This window comes from Phoxinus phoxinus (assembly GCF_949152265.1).
Source record: "Phoxinus phoxinus genome assembly, chromosome: 7".
Classification (NCBI taxonomy): domain Eukaryota; kingdom Metazoa; phylum Chordata; class Actinopteri; order Cypriniformes; family Leuciscidae; genus Phoxinus; species Phoxinus phoxinus.
The window spans coordinates 21,183,268-21,201,357 of NC_136882.1; the positions used below are offsets into that span (position 1 = coordinate 21,183,268).

The window sequence follows — 18,090 nt, forward strand, 5'->3', positions numbered from 1 at the left end:
CTGATGAACGAGCGAATCAACAAACACTTTAAAACTCAACACTGCTTAACACCCCAGAGAGTTCAAACACCATTGCTTGTTAGGCTAATGTCCCCCGCCTCTGCTAGCATGCATCGCTAACCTAACATAAACCTCTTCGTGTCTACGGCACGCTTTGTAAGGAGGGCTCAGTGTGCTGTTTTCTAGAGACGTGTGATAATCTGTCTTACCCGCCACAGTAGGTGTCATCGGCTTGACTTGTACAAGTACATTGTTGAGGGAGCTGATAAACTGCTGCTGGACACTGGGAAGGTCAGAGAATTCATTGATGGGCTGTGCATAGGTAGGGTCGTTGGCAATTATCTGCACCTCTCTGCTTGAATCTCTGGTGCCGATGCCAAAAATCAAGATCCCACTCTCTTTTAGGGCGGAGGCAGGTGTATCTATGTTATCGCTTGACCGTCCTCCACTGAGGAGGATAAGAATCTGAGGGACACCCTCTCGCTTTCTACTCCCCGCAGAGGCGGTGAAGACACTGTCCATCACATACTGGAGTGCTGCCCCCGTGCTGAGGGGTCTCCCTCCTCTATGCCTCAGACCTCTGACAGTGTTCAGGATCTCCCCCTTTGTTGCGTAGGTATTCAGATAGAAATTGACCTCAGCGTCTCTACTGTACTGCACCACAGAAACACGGTCTCTGTTTGCCTCTATGTTGAATTGCTCCACTACTCTTTGCACAAAATCACGTATTGCTGGGAATGTATTTCTAGTGCCATCTGAACCGTCCAGCAAAAACACTACGTCCTTTCTGGGTATGTCGTCATCAGCTAGGAAAAGAAATCAGCATCATTAACACCGAGTAATTTCAAAACATCTTAGAAATGTCACATTAATTCAACCACCTCATAGACTACCTAAGCTGTGGGTAATGGTCCCACTGCTCATTACTACTTAGGGAGATCAACAAAGCACAGCCTGTGAGCTAGCTGTCATAAAGTTCTGCCATGCACATACCAGTGAGAGTCGGTGAAGTTGGAGTGATGGGCATTGCAACAGCCTGGACAGAGGCCAGCAGCTGCTCTTGGACATTTGGAAGCTCACTGAAGTCGGACACGGAAAGAGCATAATTGGGGTCGTATGAGATTCTCTGCAGTTCTCTTTTATCGGAGCCCCTCGATCCTATTCCAAAAGTCAAGATGCCAAGCTCTTTCAGAGAGGAGGCTGCTGCCTCAACACTGTCAATTGACCTTCCCCCGCTAAGCAAAACCAGTATCTGCGGCACACCCTCCAACCGTCTGCTGCCGGAGGAGGCAGTAAAGACATTTTCTATGACGTACTGGAGCGCTGCCCCCGTGTAGAGGGGTCTGCCTCCTTTGTGCCGCAGACCTCTGACACTGTCAAGAATTTCTTCCTTTGTCTTGTACGTGTTTAGATAGAAATGGGCCTCTGTGTCTCTGCTGTACTGGACCACAGAAACGTGATCTCTGTTCTCAGCTACTTCCAATTTCTCCACCATTCTTTGCACAAATTCTTTCATAGCTGGGAACCCATTCCTAGTGGCATCCGATCCATCCAGCAGGAAGACAACATCTCTCCCCTGTCTACGGCCCTCAGCTAAAAACAGACATATTGGTGGGTCAGGTGGGGGACATTGCAAGGAGAGGGGAAAAATACACAACGCATTACACACTTGGTGCTTGATCATGCTTTTTGTGTTTTCGACATCGCGTCACCTCCCGTAAAGTTTTACTCTTCAGGAGGAAACACATTTCCTTATGCAACTCATTAGAACTAGAGGAACAAAATGGCACATTTCTCTACGACCATAATAAAAGGAGAGGAATTACAGGAAGCCACTTTGGCTTTTTTCTTACCTATCGTCGTGGTGGTGATAGACGTTCCCTCAACAAAAACTGTGTTAATGTTGGTGAAAAGCTGCTGTTGGACACTGGGAAGGTCAGCAAAGTCACTCACCGAGAGTGCATAACTAGGCTCATTGGAGATCTTCTGGAGTTCCCTGCTGTCTGAGCTCCTCGACCCTATCGCAAAGATAAGTACTCCCAGCTCTTTCAGGGATGAGGCTGGTGTGTCAACATTATCAAATGACTTTCCACCACTCAGCAGAATCAGTAACTGAGGCACACCTTCTACAAGTCTGCTTCCAGAGGAGGCAGTGAAGACATTGTCCCTCACATACTGCAGAGCTGCCCCTGTGTTGAGGGGTCTCCCTCCTTTGTGCCTCAGACCCCTGAGTGTGTCAAGCACGTCCTCCTTTCTTGAGTATGTGTTAAGATAGAAATGGGCCTCTGGATCTCTGCTGTACTGGACCACTGACACATGGTCTCTTTTCTCCGACACATTCAGTCTCTCCACCATCCTCTCAACAAAGTCACGCATTGCAGGGAAAGAGCTCCTTGTGCCATCTGAACCATCCAGCAGGAACACTACATCCCTCCTAGCCATCCTTCGCTCAGCTATGGGTAATGGAATGGGACAAACACAAAGTCACGTGAGCCCTGGGTATCTGATATTGTCTGTGGGCGTGTGTGTGCTCTAGTCGGCAACTACAAAAGGGAAAAAATGCTCCTATCCTTTCAGCTAGTTTCCAGCTCATCTAACAGTCAAATGTTATTACTGTGTGCTGAAATAGAATCTTATTTTGGTCAGAGTAAAATGCCTAAACTTACTGAATACGGCAAAATGAGGTCTATAATTTAAAGGATATTTTCATCAAAAGACAAAAAATGTGCCTAAAACTGATGAACGAGCGAATCAACAAACACTTTAAAACTCAACACTGCTTAACACCCCAGAGAGTTCAAACCCATTGCTTGTTAGGCTAATGTCCCCCGCCTCTGCTAGCATGCATCGCTAACCTAACATAAACCTCTTCGTGTCTACGGCACGCTTTGTAAGGAGGGCTCAGTGTGCTGTTTTCTAGAGACGTGTGATAATCTGTCTTACCCGCCACAGTAGGTGTCATCGGCTTGACTTGTACAAGCACATTGTTGAGGGAGCTGATAAACTGCTGCTGGACACTGGGAAGGTCAGAGAAATCATTGATGGGCTGTGCATAGTTAGGGTCGTTGGCAATTCTCTGCACCTCTCTGCTCGAATTTCTGGTGCCGATGCCAAAAATCAAGATCCCACTCTCTTTTAGGGCGGAGGCAGGTGTATCGATGTTATCGCTTGACCGTCCCCCACTGAGGAGGATAAGAATCTGAGGGACACCCTCTCGCTTTCTACTCCCCGAAGAGGCGGTGAAGACACTGTCCATCACATACTGGAGAGCTGCCCCCGTGTTGAGGGGTCTCCCTCCTCTATGCCTCAGACCTCTGACAGTGTTCAGGATCTCCCCCTTTGTTGCGTAGGTATTCAGATAGAAATTGACCTCAGCGTCTCTACTGTACTGCACCACAGAAACACGGTCTCTGTTTGCCTCTATGTTGAATTGCTCCACTACTCTTTGCACAAAATCACGTATTGCTGGGAATGTATTTCTAGTGCCATCTGAACCGTCCAGCAAAAACACTACGTCCTTTCTGGGTATGTCGTCATCAGCTAGGAAAAGAAATCAGCATCATTAACACCGAGTAATTTCAAAACATCTTAGAAATGTCACATTAATTCAACCACCTCATCGACTACCTAAGCTGTGGGTAATGGTCCCACTGCTCATTACTACTTAGGGAGATCAACAAAGCACAGCCTGTGAGCTAGCTGTCATAAAGTTCTGCCATGCACATACCAGTGAGAGTCGGTGAAGTTGGAGTGATGGGCATTGCAACAGCCTGGACAGAGGCCAGCAGCTGCTCTTGGACATTTGGAAGCTCACTGAAGTCGGACACGGAAAGAGCATAATTGGGGTCGTATGAGATTCTCTGCAGTTCTCTTTTATCGGAGCCCCTCGATCCTATTCCAAAAGTCAAGATGCCAAGCTCTTTCAGAGAGGAGGCTGCTGCCTCAACACTGTCAATTGACCTTCCCCCGCTAAGCAAAACCAGTATCTGCGGCACACCCTCCAACCGTCTGCTGCCGGAGGAGGCAGTAAAGACATTTTCTATGACGTACTGGAGCGCTGCCCCCGTGTAGAGGGGTCTGCCTCCTTTGTGCCGCAGACCTCTGACACTGTCAAGAATTTCTTCCTTTGTCTTGTACGTGTTCAGATAGAAATGGGCCTCTGTGTCTCTGCTGTACTGGACCACAGAAACCTGATCTCTGTTCTCAGCTACTTCCAATTTCTCCACCATTCTTTGCACAAATTCTTTCATAGCTGGGAACCCATTCCTAGTGGCATCCGATCCATCCAGCAGGAAGACAACATCTCTCCCCTGTCTACGGCCCTCAGCTAAAAACAGACATATTGGTGGGTCAGGTGGGGGACATTGCAAGGAGAGGGGAAAAATACACAACGCATTACACACTTGGTGCTTGATCATGCTTTTTGTGTTTTCGATATCGCGTCACCTCCCGTAAAGTTTTACTCTTCAGGAGGAAACACATTTCCTTATGCAACTCATTAGAACTAGAGGAACAAAATGGCACATTTCTCTACGACCATAATAAAAGGAGAGGAATTACAGGAAGCCACTTTGGCTTTTTTCTTACCTATCGTTGTGGTGGTGATAGACGTTCCCTCAACAAAAACTGTGTTAATGTTGGTGAAAAGCTGCTGTTGGACACTGGGAAGGTCAGCAAAGTCACTCACCGAGAGTGCATAACTAGGCTCATTGGAGATCTTCTGGAGTTCCCTGCTGTCTGAGCTCCTCGACCCTATCGCAAAGATAAGCACTCCCAGCTCTTTCAGGGATGAGGCTGGTGTGTCAACATTATCAAATGACTTTCCACCACTCAGCAGAATCAGTAACTGAGGCACACCTTCTACAAGTCTGCTTCCAGAGGAGGCAGTGAAGACATTGTCCCTCACATACTGCAGAGCTGCCCCTGTGTTGAGGGGTCTCCCTCCTTTGTGCCTCAGACCCCTGAGCGTGTCAAGCACGTCCTCCTTTCTTGAGTATGTGTTAAGATAGAAATGGGCCTCTGGATCTCTGCTGTACTGGACCACAGACACATGGTCTCTTTTCTCCGACACATTCAGTCTCTCCACCATCCTCTCAACAAAGTCACGCATTGCAGGGAAAGAGCTCCTTGTGACATCTGAACCATCCAGCAGGAACACTACATCCCTCCTAGCCATCCTTCGCTCAGCTATGGGTAATGGAATGGGACAAACACAAAGTCGCGTGAGCTCTGGGTATCTGATATTGTCTGTGGGCGTGTGTGTGCTCTAGTCGGCAACTACAAAAGGGAAAAAATGCTCCTATCCTTTCAGCTAGTTTCCAGCCAATCTAACAGTCAAATGTTATTACTGTCTGCTGAAATAGAATCTCCTTTTGGTCAGAGTAAAACTGCCTAAACTTACTGAATACGGCAAAATGAGGTCTATAATTTAAAGGATATTTTCATCAAAAGACAAAAAATGTGCCTAAAACTGATGAACGAGCGAATCAACAAACACTTTAAAACTCAACACTGCTTAACACCCCAGAGAGTTCAAACCCATTGCTTGTTAGGCTAATGTCCCCCGCCTCTGCTAGCATGCATCGCTAACCTAACATAAACCTCTTCGTGTCTACGGCACGCTTTGTAAGGAGGGCTCAGTGTGCTGTTTTCTAGAGACGTGTGATAATCTGTCTTACCCGCCACAGTAGGTGTCATCGGCTTGACTTGTACAAGCACATTGTTGAGGGAGCTGATAAACTGCTGCTGGACACTGGGAAGGTCAGAGAAATCATTGATGGGCTGTGCATAGGTTGGGTCGTTGGCAATTCTCTGCACCTCTCTGCTCGAATCTCTGGTGCCGATGCCAAAAATCAAGATCCCACTCTCTTTTAGGGCGGAGGCAGGTGTATCGATGTTATCGCTTGACCGTCCTCCACTGAGGAGGATAAGAATCTGAGGGACACCCTCTCGCTTTCTACTCCCCGCAGAGGCGGTGAAGACACTGTCCATCACATACTGGAGAGCTGCCCCCGTGTTGAGGGGTCTCCCTCCTCTATGCCTCAGACCTCTGACAGTGTTCAGGATCTCCCCCTTTGTTGCGTAGGTATTCAGATAGAAATTGACCTCAGCGTCTCTACTGTACTGCACCACAGAAACACGGTCTCTGTTTGCCTCTATGTTGAATTGCTCCACTACTCTTTGCACAAAATCACGTATTGCTGGGAATGTATTTCTAGTGCCATCTGAACCGTCCAGCAAAAACACTACGTCCTTTCTGGGTATGTCGTCATCAGCTAGGAAAAGAAATCAGCATCATTAACACAGAGTAATTTCAAAACATCTTAAAAATGTCACATTAATTCAACCACCTCATCGACTACCTAAGCTGTGGGTAATGGTCCCACTGCTCATTACTACTTAGGGAGATCAACACAGCACAGCCTGTGAGCTAGCTGTCATAAAGTTCTGCCATGCACATACCAGTGAGAGTCGGTGAAGTTGGAGTGATGGGCATTGAAACAGCCTGGACAGAGGCCAGCAGCTGCTCTTGGACATTTGGGAGCTCACTGAAGTCGGACAAGGAAAGAGCATAATTGGGGTCGTATGAAATTCTCTGCAGTTCTCTGCTATCAGAGCCCCTCGATCCTATTCCAAAAGTCAAGATGCCAAGCTCTTTCAGAGAGGAGGCTGCTGCCTCAACACTGTCAATTGACCTTCCCCCGCTAAGCAAAACCAGTATCTGCGGCACACCCTCCAACCGTCTGCTGCCGGAGGAGGCAGTAAAGACATTTTCTATGACATACTGGAGCGCTGCCCCCGTGTAGAGGGGTCTGCCTCCTTTGTGCCGCAGACCTCTGACACTGTCAAGAATTTCTTCCTTTGTCTTGTACGTGTTTAGATAGAAATGGGCCTCTGTGTCTCTGCTGTACTGGACCACAGAAACGTGATCTCTGTTCTCAGCTACTTCCAATTTCTCCACCATTCTTTGCACAAATTCTTTCATAGCTGGGAACCCATTCCTAGTGGCATCCGATCCATCCAGCAGGAAGACAACATCTCTCCCCTGTCTACGGCCCTCAGCTAAAAACAGACATATTGGTGGGTCAGGTGGGGGACATTGCAAGGAGAGGGGAAAAATACACAACGCATTACACACTTGGTGCTTGATCATGCTTTTTGTGTTTTCGACATCGCGTCACCTCCCGTAAAGTTTTACTCTTCAGGAGGAAACACATTTCCTTATGCAACTCATTAGAACTAGAGGAACAAAATGGCACATTTCTCTACGACCATAATAAAAGGAGAGGAATTACAGGAAGCCACTTTGGCTTTTTTCTTACCTATCGTCGTGGTGGTGATAGACGTTCCCTCAACAAAAACTGTGTTAATGTTGGTGAAAAGCTGCTGTTGGACACTGGGAAGGTCAGCAAAGTCACTCACCGAGAGTGCATAACTAGGCTCATTGGAGATCTTCTGGAGTTCCCTGCTGTCTGAGCTCCTCGACCCTATCGCAAAGATAAGTACTCCCAGCTCTTTCAGGGATGAGGCTGGTGTGTCAACATTATCAAATGACTTTCCACCACTCAGCAGAATCAGTAACTGAGGCACACCTTCTACAAGTCTGCTTCCAGAGGAGGCAGTGAAGACATTGTCCCTCACATACTGCAGAGCTGCCCCTGTGTTGAGGGGTCTCCCTCCTTTGTGCCTCAGACCCCTGAGTGTGTCAAGCACGTCCTCCTTTCTTGAGTATGTGTTAAGATAGAAATGGGCCTCTGGATCTCTGCTGTACTGGACCACTGACACATGGTCTCTTTTCTCCGACACATTCAGTCTCTCCACCATCCTCTCAACAAAGTCACGCATTGCAGGGAAAGAGCTCCTTGTGCCATCTGAACCATCCAGCAGGAACACTACATCCCTCCTAGCCATCCTTCGCTCAGCTATGGGTAATGGAATGGGACAAACACAAAGTCACGTGAGCCCTGGGTATCTGATATTGTCTGTGGGCGTGTGTGTGCTCTAGTCGGCAACTACAAAAGGGAAAAAATGCTCCTATCCTTTCAGCTAGTTTCCAGCTCATCTAACAGTCAAATGTTATTACTGTGTGCTGAAATAGAATCTTATTTTGGTCAGAGTAAAATGCCTAAACTTACTGAATACGGCAAAATGAGGTCTATAATTTAAAGGATATTTTCATCAAAAGACAAAAAATGTGCCTAAAACTGATGAACGAGCGAATCAACAAACACTTTAAAACTCAACACTGCTTAACACCCCAGAGAGTTCAAACCCATTGCTTGTTAGGCTAATGTCCCCCGCCTCTGCTAGCATGCATCGCTAACCTAACATAAACCTCTTCGTGTCTACGGCACGCTTTGTAAGGAGGGCTCAGTGTGCTGTTTTCTAGAGACGTGTGATAATCTGTCTTACCCGCCACAGTAGGTGTCATCGGCTTGACTTGTACAAGCACATTGTTGAGGGAGCTGATAAACTGCTGCTGGACACTGGGAAGGTCAGAGAAATCATTGATGGGCTGTGCATAGGTTGGGTCGTTGGCAATTCTCTGCACCTCTCTGCTCGAATTTCTGGTGCCGATGCCAAAAATCAAGATCCCACTCTCTTTTAGGGCGGAGGCAGGTGTATCGATGTTATCGCTTGACCGTCCTCCACTGAGGAGGATAAGAATCTGAGGGACACCCTCTCGCTTTCTACTCCCCGCAGAGGCGGTGAAGACACTGTCCATCACATACTGGAGAGCTGCCCCCGTGTTGAGGGGTCTCCCTCCTCTATGCCTCAGACCTCTGACAGTGTTCAGGATCTCCCCCTTTGTTGCGTAGGTATTCAGATAGAAATTGACCTCAGCGTCTCTACTGTACTGCACCACAGAAACACGGTCTCTGTTTGCCTCTATGTTGAATTGCTCCACTACTCTTTGCACAAAATCACGTATTGCTGGGAATGTATTTCTAGTGCCATCTGAACCGTCCAGCAAAAACACTACGTCCTTTCTGGGTATGTCGTCATCAGCTAGGAAAAGAAATCAGCATCATTAACACAGAGTCATTTCAAAACATCTTAAAAATGTCACATTAATTCAACCACCTCATCGACTACCTAAGCTGTGGGTAATGGTCCCACTGCTCATTACTACTTAGGGAGATCAACACAGCACAGCCTGTGAGCTAGCTGTCATAAAGTTCTGCCATGCACATACCAGTGAGAGTCAGTGAAGTTGGAGTGATGGGCATTGAAACAGCCTGGACAGAGGCCAGCAGCTGCTCTTGGACATTTGGGAGCTCACTGAAGTCGGACAAGGAAAGAGCATAATTGGGGTCGTATGAAATTCTCTGCAGTTCTCTGCTATCAGAGCCCCTCGATCCTATTCCAAAAGTCAAGATGCCAAGCTCTTTCAGAGAGGAGGCTGCTGCCTCAACACTGTCAATTGACCTTCCCCCGCTAAGCAAAACCAGTATCTGCGGCACACCCTCCAACCGTCTGCTGCCGGAGGAGGCAGTAAAGACATTTTCTATGACATACTGGAGCGCTGCCCCCGTGTAGAGGGGTCTGCCTCCTTTGTGCCGCAGACCTCTGACACTGTCAAGAATTTCTTCCTTTGTCTTGTACGTGTTTAGATAGAAATGGGCCTCTGTGTCTCTGCTGTACTGGACCACAGAAACGTGATCTCTGTTCTCAGCTACTTCCAATTTCTCCACCATTCTTTGCACAAATTCTTTCATAGCTGGGAACCCATTCCTAGTGGCATCCGATCCATCCAGCAGGAAGACAACATCTCTCCCCTGTCTACGGCCCTCAGCTAAAAACAGACATATTGGTGGGTCAGGTGGGGGACATTGCAAGGAGAGGGGAAAAATACACAACGCATTACACACTTGGTGCTTGATCATGCTTTTTGTGTTTTCGACATCGCGTCACCTCCCGTAAAGTTTTACTCTTCAGGAGGAAACACATTTCCTTATGCAACTCATTAGAACTAGAGGAACAAAATGGCACATTTCTCTACGACCATAATAAAAGGAGAGGAATTACAGGAAGCCACTTTGGCTTTTTTCTTACCTATCGTCGTGGTGGTGATAGACGTTCCCTCAACAAAAACTGTGTTAATGTTGGTGAAAAGCTGCTGTTGGACACTGGGAAGGTCAGCAAAGTCACTCACCGAGAGTGCATAACTAGGCTCATTGGAGATCTTCTGGAGTTCCCTGCTGTCTGAGCTCCTCGACCCTATCGCAAAGATAAGTACTCCCAGCTCTTTCAGGGATGAGGCTGGTGTGTCAACATTATCAAATGACTTTCCACCACTCAGCAGAATCAGTAACTGAGGCACACCTTCTACAAGTCTGCTTCCAGAGGAGGCAGTGAAGACATTGTCCCTCACATACTGCAGAGCTGCCCCTGTGTTGAGGGGTCTCCCTCCTTTGTGCCTCAGACCCCTGAGTGTGTCAAGCACGTCCTCCTTTCTTGAGTATGTGTTAAGATAGAAATGGGCCTCTGGATCTCTGCTGTACTGGACCACTGACACATGGTCTCTTTTCTCCGACACATTCAGTCTCTCCACCATCCTCTCAACAAAGTCACGCATTGCAGGGAAAGAGCTCCTTGTGCCATCTGAACCATCCAGCAGGAACACTACATCCCTCCTAGCCATCCTTCGCTCAGCTATGGGTAATGGAATGGGACAAACACAAAGTCACGTGAGCCCTGGGTATCTGATATTGTCTGTGGGCGTGTGTGTGCTCTAGTCGGCAACTACAAAAGGGAAAAAATGCTCCTATCCTTTCAGCTAGTTTCCAGCTCATCTAACAGTCAAATGTTATTACTGTGTGCTGAAATAGAATCTTATTTTGGTCAGAGTAAAATGCCTAAACTTACTGAATACGGCAAAATGAGGTCTATAATTTAAAGGATATTTTCATCAAAAGACAAAAAATGTGCCTAAAACTGATGAACGAGCGAATCAACAAACACTTTAAAACTCAACACTGCTTAACACCCCAGAGAGTTCAAACCCATTGCTTGTTAGGCTAATGTCCCCCGCCTCTGCTAGCATGCATCGCTAACCTAACATAAACCTCTTCGTGTCTACGGCACGCTTTGTAAGGAGGGCTCAGTGTGCTGTTTTCTAGAGACGTGTGATAATCTGTCTTACCCGCCACAGTAGGTGTCATCGGCTTGACTTGTACAAGCACATTGTTGAGGGAGCTGATAAACTGCTGCTGGACACTGGGAAGGTCAGAGAAATCATTGATGGGCTGTGCATAGTTAGGGTCGTTGGCAATTCTCTGCACCTCTCTGCTCGAATTTCTGGTGCCGATGCCAAAAATCAAGATCCCACTCTCTTTTAGGGCGGAGGCAGGTGTATCGATGTTATCGCTTGACCGTCCCCCACTGAGGAGGATAAGAATCTGAGGGACACCCTCTTGCTTTCTACTTCCCGAAGAGGCGGTGAAGACACTGTCCATCACATACTGGAGAGCTGCCCCCGTGTTGAGGGGTCTCCCTCCTCTATGCCTCAGACCTCTGACAGTGTTCAGGATCTCCCCCTTTGTTGCGTAGGTATTCAGATAGAAATTGACCTCAGCGTCTCTACTGTACTGCACCACAGAAACACGGTCTCTGTTTGCCTCTATGTTGAATTGCTCCACTACTCTTTGCACAAAATCACGCATTGCTGGGAATGTATTTCTAGTGCCATCTGAACCGTCCAGCAAAAACACTACGTCCTTTCTGGGTATGTCGTCATCAGCTAGGAAAAGAAATCAGCATCATTAACACAGAGTAATTTCAAAACATCTTAAAAATGTCACATTAATTCAACCACCTCATCGACTACCTAAGCTGTGGGTAATGGTCCCACTGCTCATTACTACTTAGGGAGATCAACACAGCACAGCCTGTGAGCTAGCTGTCATAAAGTTCTGCCATGCACATACCAGTGAGAGTCGGTGAAGTTGGAGTGATGGGCATTGAAACAGCCTGGACAGAGGCCAGCAGCTGCTCTTGGACATTTGGGAGCTCACTGAAGTCGGACAAGGAAAGAGCATAATTGGGGTCGTATGAAATTCTCTGCAGTTCTCTGCTATCAGAGCCCCTCGATCCTATTCCAAAAGTCAAGATGCCAAGCTCTTTCAGAGAGGAGGCTGCTGCCTCAACACTGTCAATTGACCTTCCCCCGCTAAGCAAAACCAGTATCTGCGGCACACCCTCCAACCGTCTGCTGCCGGAGGAGGCAGTAAAGACATTTTCTATGACGTACTGGAGCGCTGCCCCCGTGTAGAGGGGTCTGCCTCCTTTGTGCCGCAGACCTCTGACACTGTCAAGAATTTCTTCCTTTGTCTTGTACGTGTTTAGATAGAAATGGGCCTCTGTGTCTCTGCTGTACTGGACCACAGAAACGTGATCTCTGTTCTCAGCTACTTCCAATTTCTCCACCATTCTTTGCACAAATTCTTTCATAGCTGGGAACCCATTCCTAGTGGCATCCGATCCATCCAGCAGGAAGACAACATCTCTCCCCTGTCTACGGCCCTCAGCTAAAAACAGACATATTGGTGGGTCAGGTGGGGGACATTGCAAGGAGAGGGGAAAAATACACAACGCATTACACACTTGGTGCTTGATCATGCTTTTTGTGTTTTCGACATCGCGTCACCTCCCGTAAAGTTTTACTCTTCAGGAGGAAACACATTTCCTTATGCAACTCATTAGAACTAGAGGAACAAAATGGCACATTTCTCTACGACCATAATAAAAGGAGAGGAATTACAGGAAGCCACTTTGGCTTTTTTCTTACCTATCGTCGTGGTGGTGATAGACGTTCCCTCAACAAAAACTGTGTTAATGTTGGTGAAAAGCTGCTGTTGGACACTGGGAAGGTCAGCAAAGTCACTCACCGAGAGTGCATAACTAGGCTCATTGGAGATCTTCTGGAGTTCCCTGCTGTCTGAGCTCCTCGACCCTATCGCAAAGATAAGTACTCCCAGCTCTTTCAGGGATGAGGCTGGTGTGTCAACATTATCAAATGACTTTCCACCACTCAGCAGAATCAGTAACTGAGGCACACCTTCTACAAGTCTGCTTCCAGAGGAGGCAGTGAAGACATTGTCCCTCACATACTGCAGAGCTGCCCCTGTGTTGAGGGGTCTCCCTCCTTTGTGCCTCAGACCCCTGAGTGTGTCAAGCACGTCCTCCTTTCTTGAGTATGTGTTAAGATAGAAATGGGCCTCTGGATCTCTGCTGTACTGGACCACTGACACATGGTCTCTTTTCTCCGACACATTCAGTCTCTCCACCATCCTCTCAACAAAGTCACGCATTGCAGGGAAAGAGCTCCTTGTGCCATCTGAACCATCCAGCAGGAACACTACATCCCTCCTAGCCATCCTTCGCTCAGCTATGGGTAATGGAATGGGACAAACACAAAGTCACGTGAGCCCTGGGTATCTGATATTGTCTGTGGGCGTGTGTGTGCTCTAGTCGGCAACTACAAAAGGGAAAAAATGCTCCTATCCTTTCAGCTAGTTTCCAGCTCATCTAACAGTCAAATGTTATTACTGTGTGCTGAAATAGAATCTTATTTTGGTCAGAGTAAAATGCCTAAACTTACTGAATACGGCAAAATGAGGTCTATAATTTAAAGGATATTTTCATCAAAAGACAAAAAATGTGCCTAAAACTGATGAACGAGCGAATCAACAAACACTTTAAAACTCAACACTGCTTAACACCCCAGAGAGTTCAAACCCATTGCTTGTTAGGCTAATGTCCCCCGCCTCTGCTAGCATGCATCGCTAACCTAACATAAACCTCTTCGTGTCTACGGCACGCTTTGTAAGGAGGGCTCAGTGTGCTGTTTTCTAGAGACGTGTGATAATCTGTCTTACCCGCCACAGTAGGTGTCATCGGCTTGACTTGTACAAGCACATTGTTGAGGGAGCTGATAAACTGCTGCTGGACACTGGGAAGGTCAGAGAAATCATTGATGGGCTGTGCATAGTTAGGGTCGTTGGCAATTCTCTGCACCTCTCTGCTCGAATTTCTGGTGCCGATGCCAAAAATCAAGATCCCACTCTCTTTTAGGGCGGAGGCAGGTGTATCGATGTTATCGCTTGACCGTCCCCCACTGAGGAGGATAAGAATCTGAGGGACACCCTCTTGCTTTCTACTCCCCGAAGAGGCGGTGAAGACACTGTCCATCACATACTGGAGAGCTGCCCCCGTGTTGAGGGGTCTCCCTCCTCTATGCCTCAGACCTCTGACAGTGTTCAGGATCTCCCCCTTTGTTGCGTAGGTATTCAGATAGAAATTGACCTCAGCGTCTCTACTGTACTGCACCACAGAAACACGGTCTCTGTTTGCCTCTATGTTGAATTGCTCCACTACTCTTTGCACAAAATCACGCATTGCTGGGAATGTATTTCTAGTGCCATCTGAACCGTCCAGCAAAAACACTACGTCCTTTCTGGGTATGGTGTCATCAGCTAGGAAAAGAAATCAGCATCATTAACACAGAGTAATTTCAAAACATCTTAGAAATGTCACATTAATTCAACCACCTCATCGACTACCTAAGCTGTGGGTTATGGTCCCACTGCTCATTACTACTTAGGAAGATCAACAAAGCACAGCCTGTGAGCTAGCTGTCATAAAGTTCTGCCATGCACATACCAGTGAGAGTCGGTGAAGTTGGAGTGATGGGCATTGCAACAGCCTGGACAGAGGCCAGCAGCTGCTCTTGGACATTTGGAAGCTCACTGAAGTCGGACACGGAAAGAGCATAATTGGGGTCGTATGAGATTCTCTGCAGTTCTCTTTTATCGGAGCCCCTCGATCCTATTCCAAAAGTCAAGATGCCAAGCTCTTTCAGAGAGGAGGCTGCTGCCTCAACACTGTCAATTGACCTTCCCCCGCTAAGCAAAACCAGTATCTGCGGCACACCCTCCAACCGTCTGCTGCCGGAGGAGGCAGTAAAGACATTTTCTATGACGTACTGGAGCGCTGCCCCCGTGTAGAGGGGTCTGCCTCCTTTGTGCCGCAGACCTCTGACACTGTCAAGAATTTCTTCCTTTGTCTTGTACGTGTTTAGATAGAAATGGGCCTCTGTGTCTCTGCTGTACTGGACCACAGAAACGTGATCTCTGTTCTCAGCTACTTCCAATTTCTCCACCATTCTTTGCACAAATTCTTTCATAGCTGGGAACCCATTCCTAGTGGCATCCGATCCATCCAGCAGGAAGACAACATCTCTCCCCTGTCTACGGCCCTCAGCTAAAAACAGACATATTGGTGGGTCAGGTGGGGGACATTGCAAGGAGAGGGGAAAAATACACAACGCATTACACACTTGGTGCTTGATCATGCTTTTTGTGTTTTCGACATCGCGTCACCTCCCGTAAAGTTTTACTCTTCAGGAGGAAACACATTTCCTTATGCAACTCATTAGAACTAGAGGAACAAAATGGCACATTTCTCTACGACCATAATAAAAGGAGAGGAATTACAGGAAGCCACTTTGGCTTTTTTCTTACCTATCGTCGTGGTGGTGATAGACGTTCCCTCAACAAAAACTGTGTTAATGTTGGTGAAAAGCTGCTGTTGGACACTGGGAAGGTCAGCAAAGTCACTCACCGAGAGTGCATAACTAGGCTCATTGGAGATCTTCTGGAGTTCCCTGCTGTCTGAGCTCCTCGACCCTATCGCAAAGATAAGTACTCCCAGCTCTTTCAGGGATGAGGCTGGTGTGTCAACATTATCAAATGACTTTCCACCACTCAGCAGAATCAGTAACTGAGGCACACCTTCTACAAGTCTGCTTCCAGAGGAGGCAGTGAAGACATTGTCCCTCACATACTGCAGAGCTGCCCCTGTGTTGAGGGGTCTCCCTCCTTTGTGCCTCAGACCCCTGAGTGTGTCAAGCACGTCCTCCTTTCTTGAGTATGTGTTAAGATAGAAATGGGCCTCTGGATCTCTGCTGTACTGGACCACTGACACATGGTCTCTTTTCTCCGACACATTCAGTCTCTCCACCATCCTCTCAACAAAGTCACGCATTGCAGGGAAAGAGCTCCTTGTGCCATCTGAACCATCCAGCAGGAACACTACATCCCTCCTAGCCATCCTTCGCTCAGCTATGGGTAATGGAATGGGACAAACACAAAGTCACGTGAGCCCTGGGTATCTGATATTGTCTGTGGGCGTGTGTGTGCTCTAGTCGGCAACTACAAAAGGGAAAAAATGCTCCTATCCTTTCAGCTAGTTTCCAGCTCATCTAACAGTCAAATGTTATTACTGTGTGCTGAAATAGAATCTTATTTTGGTCAGAGTAAAATGCCTAAACTTACTGAATACGGCAAAATGAGGTCTATAATTTAAAGGATATTTTCATCAAAAGACAAAAAATGTGCCTAAAACTGATGAACGAGCGAATCAACAAACACTTTAAAACTCAACACTGCTTAACACCCCAGAGAGTTCAAACCCATTGCTTGTTAGGCTAATGTCCCCCGCCTCTGCTAGCATGCATCGCTAACCTAACATAAACCTCTTCGTGTCTACGGCACGCTTTGTAAGGAGGGCTCAGTGTGCTGTTTTCTAGAGACGTGTGATAATCTGTCTTACCCGCCACAGTAGGTGTCATCGGCTTGACTTGTACAAGCACATTGTTGAGGGAGCTGATAAACTGCTGCTGGACACTGGGAAGGTCAGAGAAATCATTGATGGGCTGTGCATAGTTAGGGTCGTTGGCAATTCTCTGCACCTCTCTGCTCGAATTTCTGGTGCCGATGCCAAAAATCAAGATCCCACTCTCTTTTAGGGCGGAGGCAGGTGTATCGATGTTATCGCTTGACCGTCCCCCACTGAGGAGGATAAGAATCTGAGGGACACCCTCTTGCTTTCTACTCCCCGAAGAGGCGGTGAAGACACTGTCCATCACATACTGGAGAGCTGCCCCCGTGTTGAGGGGTCTCCCTCCTCTATGCCTCAGACCTCTGACAGTGTTCAGGATCTCCCCCTTTGTTGCGTAGGTATTCAGATAGAAATTGACCTCAGCGTCTCTACTGTACTGCACCACAGAAACACGGTCTCTGTTTGCCTCTATGTTGAATTGCTCCACTACTCTTTGCACAAAATCACGCATTGCTGGGAATGTATTTCTAGTGCCATCTGAACCGTCCAGCAAAAACACTACGTCCTTTCTGGGTATGGTGTCATCAGCTAGGAAAAGAAATCAGCATCATTAACACAGAGTAATTTCAAAACATCTTAGAAATGTCACATTAATTCAACCACCTCATCGACTACCTAAGCTGTGGGTTATGGTCCCACTGCTCATTACTACTTAGGAAGATCAACAAAGCACAGCCTGTGAGCTAGCTGTCATAAAGTTCTGCCATGCACATACCAGTGAGAGTCGGTGAAGTTGGAGTGATGGGCATTGCAACAGCCTGGACAGAGGCCAGCAGCTGCTCTTGGACATTTGGAAGCTCACTGAAGTCGGACACGGAAAGAGCATAATTGGGGTCGTATGAGATTCTCTGCAGTTCTCTTTTATCGGAGCCCCTCGATCCTATTCCAAAAGTCAAGATGCCAAGCTCTTTCAGAGAGGAGGCTGCTGCCTCAACACTGTCAATTGACCTTCCCCCGCTAAGCAAAACCAGTATCTGCGGCACACCCTCCAACCGTCTGCTGCCGGAGGAGGCAGTAAAGACATTTTCTATGACGTACTGGAGCGCTGCCCCCGTGTAGAGGGGTCTGCCTCCTTTGTGCCGCAGACCTCTGACACTGTCAAGAATTTCTTCCTTTGTCTTGTACGTGTTTAGATAGAAATGGGCCTCTGTGTCTCTGCTGTACTGGACCACAGAAACGTGATCTCTGTTCTCAGCTACTTCCAATTTCTCCACCATTCTTTGCACAAATTCTTTCATAGCTGGGAACCCATTCCTAGTGGCATCCGATCCATCCAGCAGGAAGACAACATCTCTCCCCTGTCTACGGCCCTCAGCTAAAAACAGACATATTGGTGGGTCAGGTGGGGGACATTGCAAGGAGAGGGGAAAAATACACAACGCATTACACACTTGGTGCTTGATCATG

The 18,090-nt window shown here is 47.5% G+C and overlaps 1 protein-coding gene across 1 annotated transcript in view; it reads right to left on the reverse strand.

The window, feature by feature from the left end:
• The window catches only part of col6a3 (collagen, type VI, alpha 3), a 52,239-nt gene that overhangs the window by 33,346 nt on the left and 803 nt on the right, over window positions 1-18,090 (reverse strand). Inside the window, exons 2-21 of the mRNA XM_079617443.1 lie at window positions 17,399-17,998; window positions 16,615-17,211; window positions 15,525-16,124; window positions 14,665-15,264; window positions 13,881-14,477; window positions 12,791-13,390; window positions 11,931-12,530; window positions 11,147-11,743; window positions 10,057-10,656; window positions 9,197-9,796; window positions 8,413-9,009; window positions 7,323-7,922; window positions 6,463-7,062; window positions 5,679-6,275; window positions 4,588-5,187; window positions 3,728-4,327; window positions 2,944-3,540; window positions 1,854-2,453; window positions 994-1,593; window positions 210-806 (exon numbers count right to left, since the gene is read on the reverse strand). Of these exons, the coding sequence (XP_079473569.1) occupies window positions 210-806; window positions 994-1,593; window positions 1,854-2,453; window positions 2,944-3,540; window positions 3,728-4,327; window positions 4,588-5,187; window positions 5,679-6,275; window positions 6,463-7,062; window positions 7,323-7,922; window positions 8,413-9,009; window positions 9,197-9,796; window positions 10,057-10,656; window positions 11,147-11,743; window positions 11,931-12,530; window positions 12,791-13,390; window positions 13,881-14,477; window positions 14,665-15,264; window positions 15,525-16,124; window positions 16,615-17,211; window positions 17,399-17,998 (11,979 nt within the window). The remainder of the gene's footprint in view (window positions 1-209; window positions 807-993; window positions 1,594-1,853; window positions 2,454-2,943; window positions 3,541-3,727; window positions 4,328-4,587; window positions 5,188-5,678; window positions 6,276-6,462; window positions 7,063-7,322; window positions 7,923-8,412; window positions 9,010-9,196; window positions 9,797-10,056; window positions 10,657-11,146; window positions 11,744-11,930; window positions 12,531-12,790; window positions 13,391-13,880; window positions 14,478-14,664; window positions 15,265-15,524; window positions 16,125-16,614; window positions 17,212-17,398; window positions 17,999-18,090) is intronic.